At 40.7% G+C, this 27,997-nt stretch overlaps 2 protein-coding genes across 3 annotated transcripts in view; one reads left to right on the top strand and one right to left on the bottom strand.

Moving 5' to 3' along the window:
• Nucleotides 1-731: 731 nt before the first annotated feature.
• Nucleotides 732-27,885, bottom strand: POLE2 (DNA polymerase epsilon 2, accessory subunit). Of its 2 annotated transcripts, XM_040620870.1 has the most exons (19): nucleotides 27,415-27,885; nucleotides 24,635-24,735; nucleotides 23,231-23,306; nucleotides 21,010-21,087; nucleotides 20,782-20,875; nucleotides 16,817-16,891; nucleotides 15,936-16,019; nucleotides 15,292-15,348; nucleotides 14,569-14,617; nucleotides 13,643-13,715; nucleotides 11,359-11,531; nucleotides 10,417-10,506; nucleotides 10,194-10,248; nucleotides 9,555-9,614; nucleotides 9,390-9,467; nucleotides 7,470-7,578; nucleotides 6,165-6,341; nucleotides 4,224-4,291; nucleotides 733-1,323 (listed from the first exon to the last, which is right to left on the bottom strand). In XM_040620870.1, exons 1-19 carry the CDS (start codon nucleotides 27,480-27,482, stop codon nucleotides 1,305-1,307), a joined length of 1,584 nt encoding a protein of 527 aa, XP_040476804.1. In that variant the 5' UTR covers nucleotides 27,483-27,885; the 3' UTR covers nucleotides 733-1,304. The 2 variants fall into 2 exon arrangements, with proteins under 2 accessions (XP_040476805.1, XP_040476804.1); XM_040620871.1 differs by lacking the exons at nucleotides 11,359-11,531; nucleotides 13,643-13,715 and having other exon boundaries at nucleotides 732-1,323.
• The window catches only part of KLHDC1 (kelch domain containing 1), a 55,710-nt gene continuing 55,069 nt past the window's right edge, over nucleotides 27,357-27,997 (top strand). The window contains exons 1-2 of the mRNA XM_040620872.1: nucleotides 27,357-27,403; nucleotides 27,884-27,970. The gene's annotated coding sequence lies outside the window, so the exon portion shown is untranslated. The remainder of the gene's footprint in view (nucleotides 27,404-27,883; nucleotides 27,971-27,997) is intronic.

The raw sequence follows: 27,997 nt of genomic DNA on the forward strand, positions 1-27,997 counted from the left end.
CAACAACCTTGCAGTGTTTATTTTATTTCACCACTACTTTCAAGGTCAAAATTGTAAATTTTCCAAGCAATATAGCTTTTGAACTTAGGCCTTAATTTTCATCTTTAACTTTTCCTAGGCTATTCTTGAAATTAAAGCTAAGTCTTGCTTTTCTAACAGCAGGCCTCTACCAATGTTCTCCCTAAATTTTCCATCCTCAAACCACTTCTCGAATTGCCACTTCACTCTTAACTACTAATTCACTTATCACTACATTGAGATTAAATTCCATTGAGGAATTTTCCCTTCAATATGTCATTTTTATTTTTTATCAGTCTCTCTGCCCCCAAAAGCTAATTTTCTTGCAAAGAAATGTCTTCCATTCCAGGCTCTCTGTAATATTAAGATTACTTCTACATTTGAAACAGTCTTTGTACCCCTGACAACTTCCTGTCTGTCATTCAGATTCATTTCTAGGCTATTCTTGCAATGCTGGAAACTAAAAGATAAGTAAGGGGATAGTGTTTAGTGATCACATCCAAAGAGCAAAACCTGCTGCTTCAAGATAATGTGTCTTCTGAATGTAAAATCTATGGCGACTATGTGTTTTTAAATTTCCAGTGTGGGGGCGCCCAGGGTGGCTCAGTCAGTTAAGCAGCTGCCTTAGGCTTAGGTCATGATCCCGGGGTCCTGGGATCAAGCCCCACATCAGGCTCCCTGCTCAGTGAGGAGTCCCCTTCTCCCTCTCCCTCTGTCTGTTGCTCCCCCTGCTTGTGCTCTGTCCAATAAATAAATAAAATCATTAAAAAAAAATCTCCAATGCCAAAAGATAATTATGAAATGATTACCTTAGTAATATCCTGACACAAAGGCTTTCACTATTATTAGAATAAATTCTGTGACTTAAAATTTAGTTTGAAAATTGCTGAATATACACTATTAGGACTCTCAATTCTTATGGTGATAAAAACCTAAGTTAGACAAAATAAGGATTCAGAAAATTTTAAATATTTGTATTTTTCTTAAAATGAATATTAGCATATGGCTAGTCTAGAAATAATGAGACTTTAATTTTTAAGCATAAATGTTAATCAGATTATATCTTCATGCATATATTCATATTAAGGCTATACAGAAAATATTATTGCTGTAAAACTTTGTCAAGTGTACCATGTTTATTATAACTTAATACCAAAATTTCATAAAATACAAATCTAAGAACATTGTAGAGTTTATCATAAGTTTACTGGAACTTATCAAAATCACATAAATATAAGATTAAGCGAACTGATGAATTTTCTTTCTTCAACTGCTCTTTAAGAATCTCAAAAACCTTGAAGTTTGCTGAAAACAGAAATTCATAAAATTAAACATGTTGGAAACCTAAGTTATTGTACATTTCTAAGTACTTAGTTTTAATTAATTTAAAAAATAGGTCATTATATGCACATTGTTCCAAATTCAAAAGGGGAAGAAGTGAAAAATAAGTCAGTCTCACACTCTATTTGTCCTTATAAAGACAGTCTAATCATATATAAGCATCTACTGGGGGGGGGTATATGCTTTAATAACATATACGTAAGTGGTAGAAGACAATGAACACTTCTATACCTTTTTTCAATTAGTAATATATATATATATCTATAATTTTTAAAACTAATCCCTTCTTTAAGGCTTTGAAATTTAAATCCATTGGAAAAATTCTGAAGAAGTACATACATTTAAATGGGTACCCATTTATTTACTTTTTTAAAAAGATTTATTTATTTATTTTAGAGAGAGTACACAGGAGGAGGCAGCAGGAGAGGGAGAGAGCGTCCCAAGCTGAGCCTGACACGGGGGTCGATCTCACGACCCTGAGATAATGACCTGAGCCGAAACCAAGAGTCAGATGCTCAGCTGACTGAGCCATCCAGGCGCCCCCGTAACGCCCATACAGGTACCCATTTAAACTGTTTGTTTTGCTATTATACAAACTACAGTAAAAACGCTTGTACCTACTTTTATGCATAAGCCCAAGTTTACCCGTAGGATAAATTCCTAGAAATGTAAATGCTGGTATATACAGTCTAGGTCTTAAGAAGTCCTGTCAGATTGCCCTCCATAAGGGGTTTTTTTTTACCACCCAACTATGTGTGAAAAGGGTATTTCTCCACTACATCACCAATACTGTTTTATTTATTTATTTATTTTTATTATTATTATTTTTTAAAGATTTTATTTATTTATTTGACAGAGAGAGACAGCCAGCGAGAGAGGGAACACAAGCAGGGGAGTGGGAGAGGAAGAAGCAGGCTCATAGCAGAGGAGCCTGATGTGGGGCTCGATCCCATAACGCTGGGATCACGCCCTGAGCCGAAGGCAGACGCTTAACCGCTGTGCCACCCAGGCGCCCCAATACTGTTTTTTTTAAATAAACAACTGTGTGAGAGTCCCTGCTGAAAGACAGTTAACCTTACCTACTTTGACTATGTTTCTGTGATTAACGCTACAATATGATTTCATAAATAATCTACCAAAAGATTTCCTCTTTGGAGAAACTAAGTATCAGGAAGACCAAATGATTCCACTATATCTTGAAATTGTTTTCTGTTCTCTCAAAAATAAACATACATCAACCTGTTTGATCAAGCACTAAAATGATTCCTTCAATTATCACTACTAAGTTATAGTTCGGAAATCACGTCAAGGCTTTTCAGCATCTGAGTCTATAGAAGTTAAAGGAACCAGCTATTTCAACTCCATGAATGGTGAGCATTAAGTCAAGGGCTATTTTAGAGGCTTTTAAGGAAGACAGGTGCATACATGACTTCTAATACAATAATGTTAGGAACTATCATGGAGTTCTATAAAAAGTGCTTAGAACACAAAATAATTCTGCATGGCAGCTGGGGACCATTACCAGAAATGTAACTGAAGTGTCTTCTGCTATCATAATTAATAAATCAATTAATTTCCTATTGTGGCTTACTTATATTCCAGCTCATTTTTAAAAAAATGTCTAAAATGGTTTGCAGAGATAGATGTAATAAGATAAAAGTAAATGAAGAAATTCAAGTAATGGGAAAATACAGTTCAGAAAAAAAAGAGAAAGTCAGGGCTGCACCCAACATTTATGCTAGTAATCCCTCTGCAACTAGAGAAGTGAGCTACACATTTGGCTGTGCTTCCTAGCAGTGAAAGCAAAGGGAGTTTATTAGAAGATTCACAGTCTCCCCTAAGATAAACAGTTGCTTGGGACAGACACAGAATCCTCTTGTCCTGAGACCTGCTGAAAGTGCCCATTACAGATTTTCATAGCAGAGTAAGTTTCACATCAAATTGCAGTTCAGTAAAAGCCATTCTAAAGGTGGACAAAATATGCTCCAGACAGACAGCCCTCAGTAATCCTGGGGTCACCAAATCAAATGCCCTCAGGGGCATCCAGGTGAGAGCAGGCAGCCAAGACACTGGAGGTGAGTGCTTGCTCTTACCACATGGCATTCCAGATCAGTTTTGGATTTTTAGGATTCAGTGTGGGCTACGTAAAGTCAAACGCTTTTTGGGATTATAGAATAGACTAGAATATCTGTGACTTTAATGAGAGTATCTGTCTGGTTATATTCATTCCAAAAACTAAGCAGTGTGTGGAATATAGTAAGAATCAAATATATGTCAACTGAGGAAATCCAAGAGGAAAATTTACAATATCTCATAAACTGAATGGACTTAAATTTTCCATGACTACTGAGCAGCAAGAACAATGCATAATTGTTTTTTCAAGAAATACATAAGAGGGGCACTTGGGTGACTCAGCTGGTTAAGTGTTGGCTCTTGATTTCGGCTCGGGTCATGATCTCGGGCTCTTGGGATTGAGCACCGAGTTAAGCTCACACACAGCCAGGAGTGTGCTTGAGGATCCTTCTCTCTCCCTCCCTCTGCCCCACCCTGCCACACGCACGTCGCTGCGTGTGCGCACTCTCACGCTCGCGTTCTCACGCACACGTGCGCACATGTGTGCATGCACTCTCTCTCAAATAAATAAACCTTTAAAAAATATAAGAAACTTAATCATGATTTCAGGGTTAGGAAGCAGATGTATTTTTTCCTTTTCAATTTTATACTTTAAGCATTGTTTGAAGTTGTTATCATGTACTTGTATTCGTTACCAAAAAATAAAGACAACTGGGCTGTGTGTTCAAGATTACACTCTCTGACCATGCCAAAAGACAGCTCCTCCTTGCTGTTTCCGGGGGTATACTTACCTGTCTTCTACTATCTTGTTGGATGGATAAAAAACTTTGAATGAAAATCCGCTTCTTGGAAAAGAGCCCTTTGGAGAAAAAAATGCCTGTAAGTGAGCATTCAACTTTTATAAAAGAATTCCTATCTTTAAGCTCAAATTCCTTGGTCATGACTTAAAGTTTTAAGATGTAACTATAAAGTATTGAGAGATTTTTTTCCTCATCTTTATAGAGAGAAGGTATTACTATAAAATGTTTCCACTTGAAGCAAAAGTCTTTCAAGTTGGCTAGACAGTCTTATACTAACAGACATAACTGGAAATGCTTAGGAGTGAGAAATCCTCGTGTAAGAAATACACAGTACCACGTGATGCTACATATGCAAATAAGACACTGGAACTTCGCGTTCAAGAACGCTTTCCCGCCCCTCTTTCCAGTGAGAATCCGCGCTCACGGCCGTCTGCGGTGCCCCCAGAGCAACCGAGCAGTAACACAACTGTCTGTCCACTAAACTCCAGCACAGACGGTCTTTTCATTTCAGTCTCTGTGTCCCTGGCACTAACTCAGGGTCTGCCCACTGCAGACATTCGTTAGGGTAAGTATCAAGAAGGGATGAAGCAGGGCGTCCGACTCGATTTTGTGTAGTGATCTCCTGGGCAGTGGGATTGGGCCGGGCCGGGCCGCACTGGGCTTCACGCTCAGCGGGGAGTCTGCTTGAAGATTCTCTCCCTCTGCCCCTCCCCCCACTCATGCTCTCTCTCTCTCCCTCTAAAATAAATAAATAAATAAATCTTTAAAAAAAAAAAGGGATGAAGCAATGTGAGAAGTTTTGGGCTTACCCAAAAGGTATAAATAAAGTAAAAAAGGATATGATGGTGTAGGAGGTGGTTGTTTACTGGCCTACAGGAAGAGAAAGTGGAAGAATTCAGAAATAAGGCGTTATCCAATAAAGCATTGACTATGAGAACACCCAAAGAGTTAAATTTAAATAAAGAAATAGTTTTACTGTGAAAGAATATAGGAAAGTGAATAAAGATTCTAAAAAAATCAGGCCACAAATTTCGAACCGTAAAACAAAACCCACTGCCTGTGCTCATCCTTAGAGCGGTTCTCAACCACAGAAAAGGTTGTCCCCCAGGGGACATGTGGCAAATATCCTAAGACATTTCTGACTGTCACAACTGGGGGGCTGCCATTGGCATCTCAGGATGAGAGGCCAAGAATGCTGCAAGCACCCTACAAGCACGGGATGGTGTGCCACAGCAAAACATCCCTGGGTTCAGAATGTCAGCAGTTCCACGGCTGAGAAACCCTGTCTTAGCGGAAGTGGGACAAAATAAATGAGTGTTTGAGGAAAGCAGTAACCAACAGTATGCCATGTTTCTAGAGATGACCCAGATGAAACAAAGGTATTATGGTCTAAAATTCACAAGAATCAAGGAAACATACAGATTAGAAATCACTAGTGAAGATATTTTGTTTCATATCAACAATGTTTATGCAGTAATTATTCCCAAAATTTGAAAAGGCATTGTATCCCAAAATTTGAGAAGAAATTGTATCCCAGTAAGATTTTCCACATTCATCGGGCTTACACATTTCTGGGACTTGCACAAATTTCCAGAAATCAAAATCATACACAAAGGGCATTAATATATTTAAAGAGAATGAGCTGTAGGCTCTGAAAGCAGTTGCCAGAAAGGAATCCCAAGGCAGCACTCTGAAGGGGAAAAGACACCTTTAGATTTATAAGCTTCAGTGTATTGTTTGAATTCCCTTTACTTTATAGCCACATGCTTTCCTGAACGTTGAAGAACTTTCTTTGTATACCAAATTAATTCAGTGTTTCACTAATAGTACATTTGTATACAACAATAATTTTACTAAATATATATTTTTTAAATTTAAAGAAATAACACTCTAATCTTGACAAACTATGACTAACGTTAACTGTATTCTTACAGGGTTTATGCAGAGGCATTCCGTATTGGTCGCAGTGAAAGGGTCGTATTTGTCTGCGATGACAAGGAGATCAGGCACAGGGTACACTCGCAAAGCATAGTCATATGCCCAGTACACTGGGCTGACATAAAGGGGTAGAGGAGTCAGGTGTCCTTGGGATAAGATAGTCTTTACAAACTACAAAAGAATGATATAAAACAAACTTCAGTTCATTTATAAAAATTAAAATTGCTAACACATCATTTTAAATTAAATATCAATTACCAAAAGGACTAAGAAAAATTTGAGAAACAATTAGGAGGACTTTGAATCACAGAGCTTTGGGAAACACTCATATGAAATGAAACTAGGGGCGCCTGGGTGGCTCAGTCAGTTAAGTGTCTGCCTTCAGCTCAGGTCATGATCTCAGGGTTCTGGGATCGAGCCCCATGTCGGGTTCCCCACTCAGTGCAGAGTCTGCTTCTCTCTCTCCCTGTCCCTCCCCACTGCTCTCTCTCTCTCAACTAAATAAAATCTTAAAAAAAAAAAAAATGAAATTAACTATCCTGTATTTTAGGAAAAATCTGTAAGTTTTCATTTAATACCATATATCATAAAAGCTACTACCCCAAATAGTCATATTGGAACAACTGTACTGATAGCTGTACAATAAACTTAGTTACTAATTACGTTCATCTAAAATGAATTCCACAGGGGCGCCAGGCTGGCTCAGTCGGGGGAGCACTTGACTCTTGATCTCAGCGTTGTGAGTTCAAGCCCCGTGCTGGGCGTAGAGATTACTTAAAAGAAATTAATCCCACAGCTTGAGTAATGCCAACAATAGATATGCAGCCTACATAAACTTTAAATATTATAAAATAAATACAAAAAGTGCTGTGTGATCCACCTGCACGTTTCCCAAAGTGGCGCAGGGGCTCATGTAACCAGGGGTCGACAGTTCACGTCAGGGAACACTGATGTGGACGTAGCATATAAATAAGGAATGTGAGGAGCATAAACTTTTTTTTTTAAACAAATATACATCTATTTTGAAGTACAATGTAAGATTTATGAGTTTTAAAAGCAAAATAGGAAGCTTCAAAGAAATTTCCTGTTCATTCTAGGTTTTCCTCTGCCCATTAGGGGATACTTCAGTGAGAAAGTTGAGAAACACGGACTTAGTAACAAAAATTAACTTGCTGACAAAAGTATGTTCAAATTATTTTGAACCATAAATAAACATAAAAGGGCAAGTCATTAGGTGGCTTAACAAAATCTTATATAATGCAACACTTAAGACAGTCTAATAAAGAAGACTTAACTTACATGATTAGGAATATCCAAATTGCTACTAGGAAAACGGACACAGTTTCTGCACATTTTATTCACTAAGTCTTCACGAAAGACAATAATTTCTTGTGTACAATACTGAATTCTGAAATGAAAACAGTAGCTGAATTTGACTTCCTCAGGAAAAAAATATGGGATAGTTTAAAAGGCAAAATGTTTTATGATACAAAGCCACCCCCCCATTGTTTACCACAGCAAAAGTTCAGCTAGAATCTATTGATCCATTCACTCAACAGTAATTTACTGAGCTCTTCAGATGCATCTGGCACCATTCTAGGGACGAACGAACAGAACAAAAAGATCCCAGTCCCCATGCAGTTTATATTCTACTGGGGGCAGGGCAGTCTGAGAAAATAAACAATAAACATGATGATTATGTAGGGATATGGGGAGATGACTAAGTGTATGAAAAAAAGAAAAACAGGCTATTAGGGATCATTTGTGAGGAGAGAAGGGCCAGAAGGCTGGCCTATTGAATAGGATAATGAAAACAGGTAGGGCTGATCACGGAATCTGATCTGAGCACAGACTTGAAGGAGGCGAGTTAGTCACGCAGATCTGCAGAGAAAGACCACCGTGCCGGCCAACGAAGCAGGTACAGTGGGGGCCCCGAGCTGCAGCATGTCTGGCATGTTTGAGGAACAGAAGGGAGGCTGCAGTGACTGGAATAAATGAGGAAGAAAGGAAATTGGAGAGGGAACAGGAGGCTAGGTCATGCAGGGCCCTGACTACCACGGTGAAGATGTGGGCTTTACTGAATGGCACGAGGGGGTCCCACCTTTCAGGGTCAGTAAGGAGGACGTGATAGGCCTATGTGTCAAAGGACCACCCCGACACCTCGTTAAGAACAGACCTCAGAAGGAGGGCAGGGGGAGAGGCTGGAGACCAACGAGGAAGCTGCTGTAGTCACCCAGGCTAGAGAAGATGGTAGAGGGCCACAGAGGTGGGCATGCTGGGATGCAGCCGCATTCTGCATGTATTTTGAAGACTTCCTGAAAAACTGCACGTGCGAGAAACCCAAGTTTCTGGCCTGAGTGACTGGTTGGGGTCCAGAACAGGTTGAGAGCTGACGTGGCGATACGTACATGGGACCGAAAGCCTTGGGAGTGGACAGGATCACTGAAGGGGTGAGTGCAGGCAGAAAAGAGAGGAGGACCAAGGACTGGGTGACAGCCTGTGATTACAGTGAGTGGCACATGCAGTAAACACATCATCTTCTCACTTTTCCGTTGTAACTTTTTTTTTTTTAAAGATTTTATTTATTTATTCGACAGAGATAGAGACAGCCAGCGAGAGAGGGAACACAAGCAGGGGGAGTGGGAGAGGAAGAAGCAGGCTCCCAGCGGAGGAGCCTGATGTGGGGCTCGATCCCATAACGCCGGGATCACGCCCTGAGCCGAAGGCAGACGCTTAACCGCTGTGCCACCCAGGCGCCCCTCCATTGTAACTTAAAGTATGTGAAATGAGTATATCAATTTTTAAATCTCCATCTGGTTTTCAGCTTCTAAATTCATTATTCAATTAAATGTGTTAAAATTAAATCATGTTAAAATATTTTTAAATTTTTGAGAAACTGGGACGCTTGGGTGGCTCAGTCAGTTAAGCATCTGCCTTCGGCTCAGGTCATGATCTCAGGGTCCTGGGATCAAGTCCCGCTTTGGGCTCCTTACTCAGTGGGGAGCCTGCTTCTCCCTCTGCCTGCTGCTTCCCCTGCCTGTGCTCGCTCTCTCTCTGACAAATAAATAAAATCTTTAAAACAAAAAAGTTTTGAGAAACCTAAAATAAAGAGAAATTTTCTCTTTATCTCATGGCAGTCAAGGCTGGGAGACACAGTTTAAGAATCAAGTTAATTTTGAAATGAAAGGAAAAAAAGTGTAACAAAATGGTAATATTTACCTGCAAGGATTAGTAGTAAAAACTGAAAATGGTACCCTTTGTCTGAATTCACTAGTGATGCTTTCAGCGAGTGGTGGCCTATAAAAACAATTTATGAGGTACAGAATATATCTTTGAATTGTACAAATTTTTTTTTACTGTTAGAAAAATCTAAACAAAACTTACCTTGGTAAGATGGAACCAAATCCCGGGTCCTCTGGACCAGGTACAAACACAAAACGACTACTGCAGCAAAATTCAACATAATTCATTTAAAAAATAAATTACGGCAACACTATCCGATAGTCTAAAAACAAGTTACTGCCTTTAATTCCATTATGAATTTTTAATATTTTTAATAAAATTTCATGCATTTTAACAAATGAACTACTAAGTCTCCAGACTAACACTGTCCAATAGACCTTGCTATAGTGATGGAAATGCCTGTATCTGCACTGATTATTGAGTGCTTGAACTATGACTAGTGTGAGTGAATTTTAAATTATATTTAACTTAAAATAATTTAAATTTAAAGAGACACATGTGGCCAGTGACTGTCATAGTGAAGAGTGCAGCTCTAGATATTTAGAGTAATGTCACCAAGAAATTCAAAATAGTTGAAAGTAACACTCTTCCTTTTAATATTTTTCACTATAAATCTCTAGTACAGTGTAACATACATTATCACGATGTGAGGATAATTTTATCTCTTAGCACTGATTTTCTCATATTTTTCTTTGTTTCTTAATAATCATGGATATCAAATTCGGAATGCATTTTTTATTTTTAAAAAACTTATAAAAATATAGCAGTAGAAATCATTACCTTTGGTGGATACTCGGATATTCACATATTATGTCTGCCAAAGTTTTTAAGGAATCTAAAATTTTAAAGGGATATTAAATTTAATTTGAATATAATGCACACAAAAATCAAATTATATTTGATTAGATACAACCCTGCATCTTTTGAATGAAATCAAAATATCACTTCTTATCAGTTTAGTTTATATAAATGTAGAAACACTTATTTAGTAGACCTTCAATACCTTTCAAAGCTTGAACTTGATTTTTTCCATACGGTGCAGATGAAAAATTACCACACAGAATAAAGCAGGTCGGAGGTGCTGGTGAATAACCTAAAAATAAGAGAATAAAATGAATATCAGTTTCTGAGTCTAGAAATCAGATTAAAAACCCTTTAACTATGAGGGGTTTTTTGTTTTATTTTGTTTTTTAAGTAAGCTCTAGGTCCAACATGGGGCTTGAACTCATGGCCCTGAGATCAAGAGTCACATACTCCACCAACTAAGACTAACCATGAATTTTTTTTAAAGATTTTATTTATTTATTTATGTCAGAGAGAGAGAGAGAAAGAGAGAACAAGAGCTGGGGTGCGGGGCACAGAAGGAGAGGGAGAAGCAGACTCCTCACTGAGCGGGGAGACCCATGCAGGGCTCGATCCTGGGACTCCAGAATCATGACCTGAGCTGAAGGCAGACACTTCAGGCGCCCCTAACCATGAATTTTTAATAATAAAAACTTACTAGTTTAATAATAACTTATTTTAATAACTATTATTTTTAAATAATAGTAGCAATGCTGCCCATTTATTGCACACCTACTATATGCCAGGCCCTGCAATGGCTTGATTTTCACAACATCCCTATAAGCTAAGAGAGAGATTAAGTAACCTGACCAAGGTCTCAGGCTGCAGTTTAAACCCACTTCTGTCAGACTCCAAAGCCCAAGCTCTTATCCATTCTTATACTAATTTAGGACTAATTCTTACTTCTCATGAGTACACACACAGAGTAATTTTTCAAATGTAAAAATGTAAATCTGTAAGATGATCTCTCTTAAATATGCCACTGCTGAGTCAACATTTACAAGAAAATAGACTACTCAAAAAGTTACATTTTTTAACAATTTAGTTTTAAGACCTGACCCCTTATACTGAGTTCAAAAGAGTAGAAAAAAATGGCACCCACCAGAAAACATGGTGTGAAGCTTTCCCAAAACTTCTCCTTGGTCTAACCAAACATCAGATATAAACACAAACATGGCATCTTTATTCTCCTCTTCTAGTTGTTTTAGTTTTGCAGAAGTCTTCACAGATGTATTAGAAGGCCCTCCAAAAAAATTAACATTTCCATAGTATGCCCTAGGTAATTATGACATAATATTAGCTTCTATCCTATATTCTTTTGGAGATTTCTTTCTTTTCTTTCTTCCATTTTTTTTTTTTTAAGATTTCTTGTTTAATCTCTACAGATCAAGAGACGCATGCTCCACTAACCAAGCCAGCCAGGCGCCCCTTGTTGCACGTTTTCTAATAATTTTACAAATTTAGCTTCTTTCTAATGAGGTTATTTCCCCCTTAGTGTACACAGTACCATGAAAATATACTATTTGTAGTACTTAAAAAGCAAACAAGTTTATTTAAATGTCCTAAGATAAGGAATACCAGAACAGTAAATAAATACTTAATAGGCTGGATCTGTGTCTTTTAAAACTGACTAAAGCAAATATTAAAATGTAGTTGAAAGACAGAGAAATGGGAATTTGATTTAAACAATATCTAATCAAAGTGCTCAAAAAAAGCACTAACCATTTAACCAAACAATTCCACTTCTAGAAATTTATTCTAAGGGCTTACAGAGGTCTACAGAGGGGAACCTACATCCCAGGATTGTGACACTTTGGAGGTTACAAAGCAACGTATGTGTCCATTTTTAATGTTAAAAAAAAAAAAAGATACAGACCTGTGTATTCATGCATAAAAAGAAACTCTCTCCCTGGATGTATGTAAGTATATGTGGTCCCTAATTAAAATATGTACATATATAAACACAGCTCAGGTTATAGTCTTAAAGCCTAAAAAAAAAAAAGCTCATCTAGCAGATTCTATTTTCTTTATTTTACAAAAGCGAAAATGAGGTTCAGGAGTGCTAAGTGATTCGCCTGTGGCCGTCCCAGTTAAGGGGTGCAAGCGTCGGAGAGTCAGGCCTGAGCTCCTGGAGAACTCTCCACACCCCTCCTCGGGCAGGCTCTGCAGGAGGCTGAAACAGAATGGTAATACTCATGGCCAGCCTCCTTGATTCTACCTCTCATTCCTAAGTAGTAATTTTGAAACTTGTATGAAAATTAAATGCCAATGTAACAGCAATCTTTCCTTAAATATATTCCAAAGAAAACCTATCACGGTGTAAAAAGCCACAAACTGGCACTAAGTGCATTCTCTTAGAAGTGAGCTGGCTGGAGGAGGGCTCGTGTTCTCCTTAGCACGACCAGCACTTTCCCCTAGAGAACGTCCACCAGGAGAAGCTGCTCTGCCCACGACTCCCAGCCAGCAAACACGGCCTTTCCACCTGAATTTATATAGGTGTACTTGGACCAAAATCTTCATTCTTACACTTCTTGAAATCTTCAGTAATCACAGATAGAATCTCAAGATTCGAAGGCAACTTTAATTCCCCCAGACATGGCAAACTCGAAAGCTCACGGGCCTCAGCGAGGTAGCACTAAATCCTGAGGTATGAGCTAGGGCGCACCACATGCCCTGGCCGAAGTGGGCAATCCCTGCCGTAGAGTGGGAGCCCGGGGGGAAGTCAAGCACCCTTTTGCCAGATCTGGTTGTTCAAGAGAACTCCGAAATCTAGACTTTTATGAGAAATCTCCTAGTTCTTACACATTGGAAACAAAACGTGTTTTAACACCTCAAATGGGAAAAAAGAAAGGTTCGTGGATTACCTCCAACCCCAGGCCACCAGCTGTAACTTTTACACCATCATTTACCCTCTGCTCAAATAACATGAGTGACAGGGAACTCTCTCCTCTCAGAGAAGGTCCTTTTGGAATGGCTCTAATAATATGATGCTTTTGCTTAAATGAAAGAGCTTTATAATCTGCCTCTTGTAAGTTTAGTCATTAGTAGAAAACCAAAATAAGGCTTTAGATAACATGAACATTACATTCTGCTACGTGTTTTCCTACCTCTTATCTCAGTTGGACTTCTAATCAACCCCACAGATAAGTGAGACAGGAAGACTGGAAATCTTTCCCATAAAAAGCCAAGGTACAGAGACGAGACCGCAAGTCATCAGGAATCAATGCGCTAGTTTTCAGTTACCTACACAGCCCCGTCTTCTAACTCTCACCGTCTTTGCATTCTGACACAAAGCCCGGGGCCTTATAGTAACTGACATATGACATCCTATCTTACAAAGCCAGTATTACAAAATTCCCACAGAGCTGCAGTCAAACATCTTATACCTAGTAGTACTAGAGGGTTCCGTGGGTGGGAATCCGAAGGCATTGACATGAAACACCCCATCTTCAAACCAACCTGAAAAAAGATAAGTAACAAATCACTTTCATTTGTCCAATTCTCCTTATTTGAAAGGAAGAAACTGGAACACAAAGCAGTAATGCTAAATCTTTGTCTCACCCTCTGTCAACTAGCTACGAAAGTTGCCAGTCCCACCAAGCTACAGCCCACAGCAGCTTCAGAGCCAAAGACAGGCTCAGTTCTACATTAAAAAAGTCATGAAACAGAAATAGATTCAGAAGTAAAACTTCCGGGGCGCCTGGGTGGCTCAGTCGTTAAGCGACTGCCTTCGGCTCAGGGCGTGATCCCGGCGTTCTGGGATCGAGCCCCACATCAGGCTCCTCTGCTAGGAGCCTGCTTCCTCCTCTCCCACTCCCCCTGCTTGTGTTCCCTCTCTCGCTGGCTGTCTCTATCTCTGTCGAATAAATAAATAAAATCTTTTATAAAAAAAAAAAAAGTAAAACTTCCCACTTCTTAATTTCACAATACATGTTAGGGTACAGAGAGAGAAGGTATGAAGATTAGGAAATGCTTCGTTTTATGACCCTATGTAAAATCTGGGGTTTTTTTTCAACTTTATTAAGATGTAATTCACATAACATTACACTTTACCCTTTAAAGTATACAATTCAGTGGTTTTTGTAGTATATTCACAGGTTGTACAACCATCACCACCGATTTCAGAATATTTTTGTCACCCCAAAAAGAAATCCCAGGCCCATTTACCAGTCTGAGAGTTATTTAATGTTGTCAAAAGTATGCTCTTATAAGCAATGTTCTCCCCAATTATATCATGTTAATATATTTTAACCAATGTAGAAATGCTTTTATTGTAGAATGAGGAGGACAGGAAAAAAGTATACTGACTTACCTTCTGCTAAGACAAAGCATGACTCTGTGTATAAGCCACTGTGGAACTGGTACACAACAGTTCAGGAAAATATTTCTATGCTTGAAGGGATTGATAAAATCAACACACATTCTGGGCCCAAAATAATAAATTCAAAGTCTTCATACTTGAAACTATGAATAGATGATAGCTTAAAAAATTGTAGGTTTAAATGTCCCATGTCTGATTCTAAGATGTAGTTTGGTAATAGTGACACTATGGATCATTCTTAGCTTGTTCTAAACTTCCTCAGTGACTTGTTTGGATTCTTCAAATAAGGGAGAATTAAAGGTTTTTTTTTGTCTCTGGCTAGGATTATGTCTTGATTGCTACGTCATCGCCATCTGTAACACAGCGGGAACCCAAATAGGTTAACTTGAGAATGATATATAATCAATGTCCCCAACTCATGTAACATAGATTTAAAAAAGTAAAAATGAAGGGGCACCTGGGTGGCTCAGTGGGTTAAGCATCTGCCTTCGACTCAGGTCATGATCCCACGTTCCTGGGATCAAGTCCCACACTGGGCTCCCTGCTCAGCAAGGAGTCTGCTTCTCCCTCTCCCTTTGCCCTTCCTCCCTGCTCACGATGTTTTTCTCTCTCTCTCAAATAAATAAATAAAAATCTTTAAAAAATAAAAAAAAAAAACTATCATCAATCTCAATAAAGAAAACAATAAGTAAATAAATAAATAAATAAGGATATAGCTTTACTAAGATCCAGTTGTACTGTTCCTGTAGGATCTTCCAGAAAAAATTTTCCCTAAAAAAGTTAAAAGAAGTATGTCCATAATTATGTAAAAATGAATACTAGGTCAAAATAATTAAAATACAACATTGACAACAGAATATAGTAGAGTACAGTGGATTTTTAAAAATGAGCATTTCCTGGTCTAGGCGTTTCCATTTGCTAGTCTGGTCGCCTCAGAGTCACTTGCCTGAGACTGAGACTCCTCACTGTACGGGAGAAGGACCGCTGCAGATCCAGAGACGGCAAGAGGGGCGCTGGCGGGCTGTCCCGCGGGCCTCACCAGGTGCCTCCGCCTGACAGTCAGCAGTGTCCCTCTCCGAGGGAGCAGGATGTGGTCTGCAGCCTCGCTTGTTCAGAAACTCAACCAGAGGTCACTGGGGACTACTTTCAGACCACGCAAACCGGTGGCCTGTGTAAGACACTCCTTCCTGACGTGTCCTCAGGAAACTGAACGCCTGGGCAAAGGCTACTTGTTAACTGAGGCCAGAACCTTCCGTGGAGAATACGGCCCTGTACCCTGGGCAGGAATCCTATAGCAACTGACATTTCATCAGCCCGGGCTGAAAACAACAGTCTGATGCTTATTAAGTTTAACTCACCTCTTTTAACTGGGTTATCATTCCAAGAACAATCACATCTCCAATTTTGGTTGTACTGCCCAAGAGGGTTTCTATTGTTTTAAGCTTAAAATAAGACAAAATAAATTCTTTAAAGACTGAAAATAAGTTTTTTGAAGAAACTAATCTTTTTATAAATAAGTAAATTTTGAGTGTGCATTTCAGTATTTACACCTACTTTATAGTAGAGAATCAAATATAAAACTCAGACAATAGAATTAATCCTATAAAAAGCTAAAATACCAACTCAGGCTCTTAGCAATGACTGAAGTCTCATACCATATTACAGTCGCTTCCCCCTTATCCACAGTTTCACTTTTCGTGATTTCAGTTACCCTCTGTCAACCGCGGCCTAGAAGCAGATGGTCCTTCTTCTGATGAATCATCAGAAGGTCAGTAGTAAAGTTATGTCATAATGTTTACATCATTCACCTCACTCCTTCTCAACATGCAGGCATTTTACCATCTCACATCATCACCAGAAGGGTAAGTACAGTATAATAAGATATTTGGACACAGACCACATTCACATAATTATTATAGTATACTTTTATAATTGTTCTGATTTATTATTATTGTTATGAATCTCTTACTATGCCTACTTTATAAGTTAAGCTTTAATCACAGATATGTCTGTGTAGGAAAAACATGGTATATACAGGTTTTGGTCCTAGCTGTGGTTTGAGGCATCCACGGGGGGTCTTGGAACAGACTTTATTAACAGTGAGCATGCACAGGTCAGTTAGTTGGTTAAACAGTTACCAGTGATTCATTTTCATTTAAATTTTAATAAATTAGAATTAAGCAATACATATTTAACTTATATACTTACACCCCCTAAACAACTAGGGTAATGTTCTAACCTGGAATTTGCTTCCGGTTTCATCAGGGTGAGAGCCTATCACTGGAGGAGTAAATAATTCATGTCTGTGGGTCCTCTATAAAAAAAGAAAGATTCACATGAATTACTGAATCAGACATTTTACACTAAAACTCATTAAAATAAAATTTAAAAATTCATTTAAATAGTACTCTGACAAAACACTGTCCTTAAACTAATGTCACTACTGCCTAGTCTCAATAAATTTGAAAGACCATATATATATTTTTTTTAAGATTTTATTTATTTATTAGAGACAGAGACAGCCAGCGAGAGAGGGAACACAGCAGGGGGAGTGGGAGAGGAAGAAGCAGGCTCCTAGCAGAGGAGCCTGACGTGGGGCTCGATCCCATAACGCGGGGATCATGCCCTGAGCCGAAGGCAGACGCTTAACCGCTGTGCCACCCAGGCGCCCCTGAAAGACCATGTATTTTAATATACAAATACTTAGCAATGTAATTTTGAAAATAAAAAAAGCATTTAAAAAAAATTTTTTTAAGTAAAAGCTCTATTGTGTGGCTAGCGGCAGTGAGCTCTCGGCTGAGGATATGAAGACAATAAACTAAGTGTCATCCTCAGAGCACAGGGGTCTGTGAGAGAAAAGTCGAGGGCCGCCATACAACAAAGGACCCCAGGCAGAAGGGGGCATTTAACGAGACCCTAAATGATAAATAAGACTTTGCTAGTAAGAAACCAAAAGAGACAAGACATTTCCGGCAGAGGAAGGGATGTGTCACGAGAGTTACAAAAGTATCTGGGAAGTGATGCGAAGGTCAGTACAGCTGGCTCATGAACTGCACAAAGCAGAACGTCAGACAGGTAAGAGGTTAGCTGGAGCTTCTGTCTGGGGAGCCATCTCCCCACCCCACTGTGGCCCATGTGGTTTAGGCAGGGCTGGTGTCCCTTCCCCCTTCTATCAACAGGCCACTAAGGCCTAGGGAATCGAAGTGTTCCCCGCCTTAGCCAGTGAATGGTTCAGGGTTGAGTAAGTGCCTCAAGCTAAGAGCGGCTAAGAGGCTGTTCCCAGAGCTACTGGAACAGACGAGCTCCCTTTCCAAGAGCTGCTGAGGCTGTAGGGGCCTCTGTCATCTCATAGGGAGAACTTGGGGTGCCTGGGTGGCTCAGTCGTTAAGTGTCTGCCTTCGGCTCAGGGCGTGATCCTGGCGTTATGGGATCGAGCCCCACATTGGGCTCCTCTGCTGGGAGGCTGCTTCTTCCTCTCCCACTCCCCTTGCTTGTGTTCCCTATCTCTCTGGCTGTCTCTCTCTCTGTCAAATAAATAAATAAAATCTTTAAAAAAATAAAAATAAAATAAAAGTAAAATCAATTTTTAAAAATTGCTGGATGATGGGGGCGCCTGGGTGGCTCAGTTGGTTAAGCATCTCACTCTTGATTTCAGCTCAGGCCATGATTTCAGGGTTGTGGGATCAAGCCCTGCATCAGGCTCTGCACTCAGCGTAGAGTGTGCTTGTCCCTCTCCTTCTGCTCCTCCCTCTATCCCCCCCCCCCCGCTCAAATAAATAAATAATTTTTTTTTAAATTTTTTTCAAGAAGAAAGAAAAAGAATGCAGTATTTACTTGAGCATCTTCTCTATGGAAAGCACTGTGCCAAATGTGGCTGAGAATGTAAACAAGGAGTGTCTGATAACAGGGATATCCAGCCCAAACACAAGGCAGGGCCAACTCTGGTAAATGCTGTAGGAGACACACTGACATAGTCAGTGGTTTAAAGCAGGAAGAGATTGCATCCAACTGATCAAGAAGAGGTCCAGAAAAGAGGAGGAACTGAAGAAGGCCCCTCCAGAATTAGGAAGGTTTCAGCAGCAGCAGAGAAAAGAGGGGAGAGCAGTCCAGAGAGTGAATAGTACAAGGAAAAGAACGAACAATCATTCTCTATTTCATTTTTGGTTCCAGCACAGAGGACTTTCAGAGGAAAAGTAGAGATCTGGCCAAAAAGATGAAGTGGAAGATCTCAAACACTAAGTATAATCTGTATTTGAAAGACTTCTGTGCAAAATCACGACAATACCAGAGCTTCCCGTCAGGAAGACTGATCTGGCAACGTTATGTAGGTGATGGAAGCGGGAGAGAAAAGGCATCCCCAGTGCCCACCCTCTTCATCCTTTTTCAGGCTTCCTCTCCTTGAAACCTTCTTCTGCTTCTGCCATCTAACACCATGCCGGCCCGGCCCCCACAATTCTCTCCTTTTCCCTTCCACCGCCGCCTCCCCCACGGCTGCCTCTCTTTCTCAGAGGGTCTACTCCTCTACTCCATCTACTCCTCTGGGCAGATGGCCCCTAAATCCCTCTCTGCCCAGATCTCTTTCTTCAGCTCTCAGTGTACTTGTCACCTGATATCCCACTGGCAACCTTAACTCAAACGTTTATTTTTATTTATTTATTTTTTTAAAAAGATTTTATTTATTTGACAAAGAGAGACACAGTGAGAGAGGGCACACAAGCAGGGGGAGTGGGAGAGGGAGAAGCAGGCTTCCCGCCAAGCAGGGAGGCTGATGCGGGGCTCGATCCCAGGACCCTGGTATCATGACCTGAGCCGAAGGCAGAGGCTTAATGACTGAGCCACCCAGGCGCCCTAACTCAAATGTTTAAAACAGAACCTGCAACATCGGCATCATCTTCCCCAAACATTCCCTTTTTCTTATTTGTTAACATATTATTCTACTGTCCTACTCTCTTGGACTCACAACCTTAATCATCTCAGAGCCCTCACTCTTCCCTTCTCCTTCACATCCACTCAGTCACCATGAGTGATGGCTTCCACTGCTCTGGTGCAGTCCCGTCTGCACCCTTGTCACTTCCTCCCCCCAGCTGTCATTTCTGGCAGGACCAATACCACAGACTCCCCTAACTGTTCACTTGCATTCTTAATTCACCCCAAAATGTGCTGGGAGAGAAGTGCTCAGAGAGCCCAGCTGTGATTGGGTCTCTCTGGTATCCCAAGGCTTCTTGCACCAAGAAACCAGAGTCCCAGTTGCGGAGAGTGGCATCCAAGGCGCTCCCACGATCTGGCTCCCACTTGCCTTTCCAAACCTATCCCATCCTACCCTCCTCCATGAGCCTTCCTCTACACACAGAATGGATTAACTGCTCATCATTTCCTGCAGACTCCACTCTTTCCCTTTGCTGTGTCTGTGTTCACACCATCACCACCACCTTTTCCCCATTTCCACGGGATCAAAGCAGGCAAGGCCCATGTCCAATGCCATCATTTCCCTGAAGGCTTCCCTGATTTTCCCAATTCTGTATCTCTTTTACGGCACCTATAAAATTCTACTTTATATTTTGTTCGTGCCAATGTCTGTAACCTCACAGACTGTAAGCTGCTAGAAGCTAGTACAGTGTAGTAGGCAAAGGCTGGGCTCCAGAGTCAGACACACTGGATTCAAATCCTGTCTATACTTGCTATATGTGATGTTTGGTCAAGGTCCTAAACATACCTAGGTCTCAGTTCCTCATTTGTAAAGTGAGGATAATTGTAGGGCACCTTGGTGGCTCAGTCAGTGATGCGTCTGCGTTTAAGGTCATGATCTGGATCAGCCCCACTTCTCTCTCTCCCTCTGCCCCCCCCCCCGCCCCGGCCCCTTGTGCTTGCTCTCTCTCTCTCAAGTAAGTATTTTTAAAAAATAATGGAAAAAATGAGGATAATAGCATTTATACATACACCGACGTTGTGATGATTAAATGAGGTAAGTATGTCCATAACGTGCTAAACACAGTGCTCAGCATATTAAAAGCAGGTAATAAATGTAAGCTGCTATTTTTATCATCACAAAAACAATTGTTTTTACTTCTGTATCCCCCACATGGTTTCAAACATAGACAGCCCAGCTAGAGTCTACTGGATGACGAACCCTGGACTACAAAATTCCATCCTTTAATTAACACTGACTCTTACATAAGCTTAGTCTCATTTCCCCCCTCAGCTTACCTGATGCAAAACGGTATATCGTTCACGAAACAGCTCTGCCTTATCTCTTGCTGTTCCAAATAAATTTGGTGCAGGGTGGTTGGTCATTAATAGACTAGAAAAAAAGAAATGCCTACTTATAACTATCACAATACACAGAGGTAGGCCAAAAACGAATCATGGACTATATGCCTTCTGAAAGAAATGTGCATCTGAAATTAGCTTAAAATCAATAGATGGTATACTTACGGAAGAAATTTTTTTCTTTCTGAGCTGTACACAAAGCGTGGGATATCAAACGCTCCTATGATATTGAAAATGTGTTCTCTGAAAAACAGCCCACAAAAACATAAACCTGATTTACTAAAACAAGTATTCTAGGTGAGCACAAAAACTTGTATTATAATCTTATGGTATATGAATGTACTTTCCATGCATCATATACATAATTTCTATAGGGTCATAATATGGGGTAAAATTTTCCTCTCAGAGACAAGATAGCATAGCCAATACTCTCAAGCAAAAATAACAAGTTAACTTCTAATTAAGAATGTCATCTGTTGAAAAAGAACATGTATGTATAAAATAGTTATATCTTGAAAGAAATCTCTCCCCATGAGTACTACTTTCATGAGCTATAATTTATTAAAGAATATGATTCATTTCCAACAATTTTTTAATCCAAAGTATTATGCAAAAGTGTCTCAGGAACCAGGTATAAAATAGAAAAGAACCCCCAAAATACTGGCCATATCCTTGACACAGTGTTAGAGAAAGAAATTCAACAAAATAACTTCCTTTCAGACACAATAACATAACCACGTCTGAATGAAGTTTTAAAAAAAATTCACAGCACTATTGCATAAATATTCCAACCTAAAATTCCAACCTAAAAAAATCTTCCCTAAAATATTATTTGTTTATCTCCTAGACTGAGTATGGTCCGAAACGGTCTTGCGACCCTGGTGGTAACACATAGTATAGGGTCGCAGAGAACCAGTGGACTTGAAGAAAACCTAGATTCCAGGTATGGTTCCAACATTTTTTTAGGGTCAGTCTTGACAGGTTATTTGAATTCTCATGCCACTTCATCTATAAAAATGAAAGCCTCTCTTATGCTATAATATAATAATTTTCTTTCTTTTTTTTTTTTTTTAAAGATTTTATTTATTTATGTGACAGAGCGACAGCCAGCGAGAGCAGGAACACAGTAGGGGAGTTGGAGAGGAAGAAGCAGGCTCCCAGCGGAGGAGCCCGATGTGGGACTCGATCCCGGAACGCCGGGATCACGCCCTGAGCTGAAGGTAGATGCTCAACGACTACGCTACCCAGGCGCCCCCAATATAATATAATAATTTTTTGACAATTGAAGTTGCAAGGACTGTTTACCTTTCAGCCCCAGTGGACCTCTGCATTGGCTAACTGTGGAATATAAAGAGCTAGAAAGAAACAACAGTTAACTTTAATGGTTACTTTATGATTATAATCCTTCCACTTCGAAACAGTCATTTTGAATTTCTATTGATGGCTTTAGGGGTATGTCATTGTACCCTAGTATCTTAAATAATGAGTTTGCAAGGTTAAAATTAAAATTCCTCAATTTCTCGGGGCACCTGGCTGGTGGCTCAGTCTAAGCATCTGCCTTCGGCTCAGGTCATGATCCCAGGGTCCTGGGATGGAGCCCCACATAGGGCTCGCTGCTCCCTCTCCCTCTGCCTGCCTCTCCCCCTGCTTGTGCTCTCTCTCTCTCTCTTCCTGTCAAATAAATAAATAAAATCTTTTAAATAAATAAGTAAATAAATTCCTCAATTTCTCTATTTTCTTAGCAGCTCTAATACGGTAATGACTCCTGTCAATGATCCCCATTGCCCGAAAGAGGAAAAACTATTAAAGTTAATACTCTCTGTCCATTTTACCAGTTGTTTTCCTCCCAATTAAACCCTGTGATTTTGGAAAAAAGTATCATATTCAAAAGAGGAAAGGAAAGAGGGACACTTGGAAATAAAACCCAGAAAAATTATTGCCATATAAATTCCTCAGCTCTCATAACATGAGTTAACAGAAAGAATCATAAAACTAAGGTTCCACCCTCTTTGCCATTCACCATGTGACCCAGCGTAAGTCGCTGAACTTCTCTGGACACCGCACTTTCCTAAGAGCAAAAGCAAAGTGTATTTCTGAATATTCAATTCAATTTACTGGTAGCATACAGAATATAAAGTGAGATCTGGTGGGTAGTTGCAAAAGTTAGTAATGGTATAAACAACACTGTAATCTCCAATCCCCTGGAAAAAACAGTAAAAATGAGTCACTTAATAATGAGGTTTATAATGCAAGCTATCAGTTAAAAAGAAACACTAAGAAATAACCACTGTAGAAATGCTGACCACTAATTCTTTCCCCAAGAAAATAATTTAAAATAAGCACTTCATATCACCAGCAGGGGGAAAAGCTCATTTTGTCCACATACATAGTTTCGTCCACAGACTGACTGCATTCCTGGACCGCTGCTTCCACCACACACCGTTCGATCATGTTTGATGGCACTGAAAAGAGAATTTCAGAGTTCAATTTTAGAAACAGGCATAAAAAGTACTTATTTCCACAGACAGCTTTTTTCCTGAAAATAATCTGCCAACACTAACCCTGAGATTCTCATTACACTGTTCTCAGGACCAAAAAAAGGGTTAGGTCAGAACAATAACACAAGCCACATCTCAGAAACCTTCATCTTTGACTCAAATATGCTTGTAATATCTTAATACACAGCCAAATGCCTTACTTTTCTAAATACTGTCTAAAAATATAAATTCAGTTATACAAACACTTCTGTAAACTCCTAGGTTTAAGAAGGTTACATGAGTAGAACTTTCACCACCAATGCCATTTCCATAGGCATGACAGTAACAGATATAACACCCACCACTTATTAAGCCCTTAAGTGTGACACTATGCTCAGTACTTCACAAGCATATTGCCATTAGATTAGATGTCCTTATAGATTGTTGTTCATATGTTGATATATTAAAAGGGGGAGGAAGTGCAACTTTGAGAGACTGAATAAATTGCCCAAGAACACAGCTAGAAAGTATAGATGGCAACACAAATCCAAGCCTGATTCCAGAGTGGGCACCCTTGAACACTTTGTTACATTCTCAGGCAAAATACCATGTGCCATCTTAAAGGAATATATACCACTTTTCCACAATTAATAAAATTTTCTAAATTTTCAACTATAGTTTTTTAAAAGCAAAGGTATATTTAAAATTCTGCCTTTGGAACTGAAAATGAGACATAATGGTAATTTCTCCTGTATCATGGAACATATGTCTTCCCATGTAATTGAAGAAACTAGCATCAATACAACGCCTGAGAGCAAGCCACACCTGTTTCTGCTCTAGAAACACTGGACGTTTGCACCTAGAAGAGCATTTCTCCTTTGTAGGCTCCTGCTTGTGGTAAAAGGTTAAATATTTAACAAAAAGATCCCTCAAGAAAGGCTGGAGCCAGAAGGGAGAATTAGTCCGGCTCACTTATTCTTTTTTCCCCGAAAAACTATTAGGAGTACCAAACCTAAGTAAGACGAAGTAGTAGGCATGCAGAGAGACAAAAGTGACCGTAAGGACCAGATGAAAATCAGAAGTCAAGTGCAGAACAGCTGGCAGTGACAGCTCCATGACGGGGAAGAACTGTTAAGAGTCTCTGGGGAACGTCCTGAACTAGAGGTTACCCCTTGGGAAGAAGTGCCACCATGGGTATGTCTCATAAAACTGCAGTATCTTCATATGGAATCCTCAGCTTCCACTCAATCTATAAATCTAACCGAGGAGGTAGAACTATATTAATTTAAGAGCTATCAGAAAATGTCACTTACATGGTTGCTTTTCAACTGCATCGATGATCTTTTCCAGTGTATCTTCAAGCTCTACTTCACTGACAGACTCAAGAGCTTCTGTGAGGTACTTAATGGCTTCACTGGGATGGAAAGAAAAGATGAGGCAGGTCATTGGTCACTGAGGCTCAAAGTTTTATGCCCAAAACTGGCAAACACTCATCAATCTGGCACTGAAATTAAAATCTAGTCACTCTTCGCTGCATGCAGTGCTCACCTCTCCTGTCCTTTCTGAACAAATTCTTCCTTCTATCCCCTGCCAATATAACCATCCTTAAAGCCCCAAATCACATCTGTCTTTTAGGAAGCCTTCCTAGACCAGCCCTACCTGCTGCAACCTCCCCTTCCTTCTGAATTGTTAAAATTCCTATACACCTCCGATCCGACACATCACCAACAGCCTTGTACCACTTACCACCTTACATTTAAGGTACGACTTCATTTGCTTCAATGTCCTGAACATAACGATTAAGTATATATTTATTGATTTGCTAATGCATTTGCTTTAAAGTAAATTTCAGTAATTTTGTCATTGTTTTCAATTTCAGAATTAGACAAGTAGACTAGAAAAAAACTATGACATATGAATATAGTCATAGAAGCAACACTCACTGAAATCACAAGAACCCCCCTGCTCCAAAAGAACTCAATAAGGCTGAAGTTTAAAAAAAAAAAAATTCCACAGGAATCCGATTTAAATACCAATAGGGCTCAGAATGAACACTGTCTAAACAATCAGCTAATTGCTTGCCATTCTGTTTGTAGCATACAACTTCACACTTCACATCAATGTTATTGTTATAATCCTCACACTAATTGTTCTTAAGTTGGGCTGCTCAGTGATTAGTTTCTTGTGTGGGTATCCCATCTCTCCAATTTATCATGGATGATGCTTCTTGAAAACTGCAACCGTGCCATCCTCTGGCAGAGTGCCAAGCATTCTGAAGGTGGTCCAAAGATACTTGATGAGTAACTCCCTAAAACCACACCCATTTTGGGTGAATGCTGGGACAGCTTTTAGGATAGATCAAAGCCTATAGCCCTATACAGGATCAGGCCCCTGCCAAAACTCCTAGGCTCCTCCACTGCTCTCCTGCCTCAGGGCCTTTACAGGATCCTTTCTCCCCAGTCTTCTTCACCTACTCAAGTCCTGTTTATCCTTGAACGGTCAGCTCAAACCACTTCTTTAATGAAGCCCTTCTTTAACTCTAGAGTAGTCACCTTGTTAAACATTACCAGAGCACTTCTTTCTTGTGATCCTTTTCACAAGTGAAACTCAATAACTATGAACTACTTAATATCCATGGTAGACAGACTTCTAAAACAACCCCTAATAATCCATGCGTCCTGATATTCACATCCATGTGCGCACCCTTCCCCTTGGGTATGGGCCGGATTTAGTAACTTGCTTCTAACAATAGACTACAGGAAAAGTAATGGAACAGTTTACTGTATTGTAATTTTTTTTTTAAGATTTCATTTGTTTATTTGAGAGACAGAGTGAGTGAGAGCGAGCACATGAGCAGCGGCAGAGGGAAGAAGCAGCAGACTCCCCTGCTAAGATCCTGTGTAGACAGGATTTCAGCAAATTTCTGACTAAATTAATGAATGAATGACAGCTGAATATTAGGTCAAATTCTAAGGGAAAATAAAAGTTAATTGATCAACTGCTCATATTTGCAAAATGTCAGGGATCAATTGAACAAAATTCATTATTTTCTCCCAAGGCATATCCATTCTTGCCCTTGTTCACTACTAAGCCAAAAGCAAAGTTAAAAGGCTCATAAAACTCATCATTTCAAAAACAAAAACTCTCCACAACACAGCAAGTGCAATCATAACCTGGTACAAAAAAAGTATATTCCATCCAGCAAGTATTTTCTTTTTATTAAAGATTTTATTTATTTATTTGATAGACATAGAGACAGCCAGCGAGAGAGGGAACACAAGCACGGGGAGTGGGAGAGGAAGAAGCAGGCTCATAGCCGAGGAGCCCGATGTGGGGCTCGATCCCATAACGCTGGGATCACGCCCTGAGCCGAAGGCAGACACTTAACCGCTGTGCCACCCAGGCGCCCCCATCCAGCAAGTATTTAAATATGTATCAAAAAATGCTGTATTCTAAAAAACAAAACAGACTTAGTGAGAAAAATCTTAGAAAAGTGCATTCTGTAAGTACAAGAAAACGTGATTATGGCCAGGACACTATCAGATAAGTTCTAAAGGGAATGTTTAAAGTGGGAGGAGGGAGATCTAGGAACGTGCCCTCTTTTTAACTCTCTACGAACTCTCAGGAATAATACCTGATCCAAAACTGAGAAAGGAGAGGACTCACAATGTTCACAAAGTAAGCCCACTGACACGCGTATGGGCTTTCCCAGGTCGCTCATCAAACTACGTGAAGTCGCTCGGTTATCATTCCCATTTTGCTAAGGCATAGACTTGGGGGGAGGGGGCGCTGAGAGGTGCCCAAGTCACAGCGCCAGTGAACCGCTGCTCGGACGCAGATCGCCGCGTCTCCGGCTCGGGGTGGCACAGGCAGGAGGACAGCCACGTCCCACCTGGGAGAAACGTTTCGACGCGGCGCGAACATCTGGGAGACCTAAGAAGGAATCGCAGCCTTTAGACCCCGCTGATCACTTTCGCCTCTTCACGTTTCTTAGGGGTCTCTGTGATTTAAGGCCACGCCGCGTACGGGCGCGCACGGCTCGGTCGCCTCGCCTTGGCTCTCCCGTCCGATAAACTGCCCCGGTAAGACTCACCTCCGGAGCAGCAAGCCCCGCAGCTTGAAGGCGGAGACCGCCCGGCTCCGCAGCCGCTCCGGCGCCATGTTCGCCTTTTGGCGCCACGGCCGCGGCCCCGCCCCTTCCCGGCTTTGCTCCGCCCTCTGCCCCGCCCCGTCCCTCCCGGCGCTCGCCTCGCCCCTCACGCGGCGCGGGCGGGGGACCCTCAAGCTCCGCCGCGGTCCCCGCCCCCGGCCGAGAGCTCGCCGTCCCGGATCCCCGGCGGGCTGCGGCCCGCGATCCTGTAGGCTACAGGGGAAGCGACACCGCACTCTTTCGCCCGGAGGCTGAAGGGTGAAAGCGTCCTTTCCTGGTGTCCGGTTGGGATCCCAAGCGCATCCTTGACCTGCCGCACGTCGCTGTCCTCATGAGCTTGTCTTCCGGAACTCCTGTCCGGCTCATCCCGGACCCGGGGACCCCCTGTACTCCTGTTCTCGCCTTCACACAGGCTCTGGAAGTATTCTGTGTCGCCACCGGGTTTTCCCCGACATTGGCTCGAAGTTGCTGCGAATCACCACCACTCCCGCCCGCCCCGGTTTGTATTTAAGTTGAGGGCTTCCTT

The sequence above is a fragment of the Ursus maritimus genome, unplaced genomic scaffold (genome assembly GCF_017311325.1).
Source record: "Ursus maritimus isolate PB19 unplaced genomic scaffold, ASM1731132v1 scaffold_36, whole genome shotgun sequence".
Taxonomy (NCBI): Eukaryota; Metazoa; Chordata; class Mammalia; order Carnivora; family Ursidae; genus Ursus; species Ursus maritimus.

What these genes read in the sequence shown, in the direction of transcription:
- POLE2 (XM_040620870.1), bottom strand. Translation starts at nt 27,482, where the DNA reads ATGGCGCCGGAGCGGCTGCGGAGCCGGGCGGTCTCCGCCTTCAAGCTG. An exon ending in AAACCGGAAGCAAATTCCAG is followed by an intron (nt 16,020 to 16,816) that starts GTTAGAACATTA and finishes TCTTATTTTAAG; the next exon opens with CTTAAAACAATAGAAACCCT. An exon ending in TCAAGTTCAAGCTTTGAAAG is followed by an intron (nt 10,249 to 10,416) that starts GTATTGAAGGTC and finishes TTAAAATTTTAG; the next exon opens with ATTCCTTAAAAACTTTGGCA.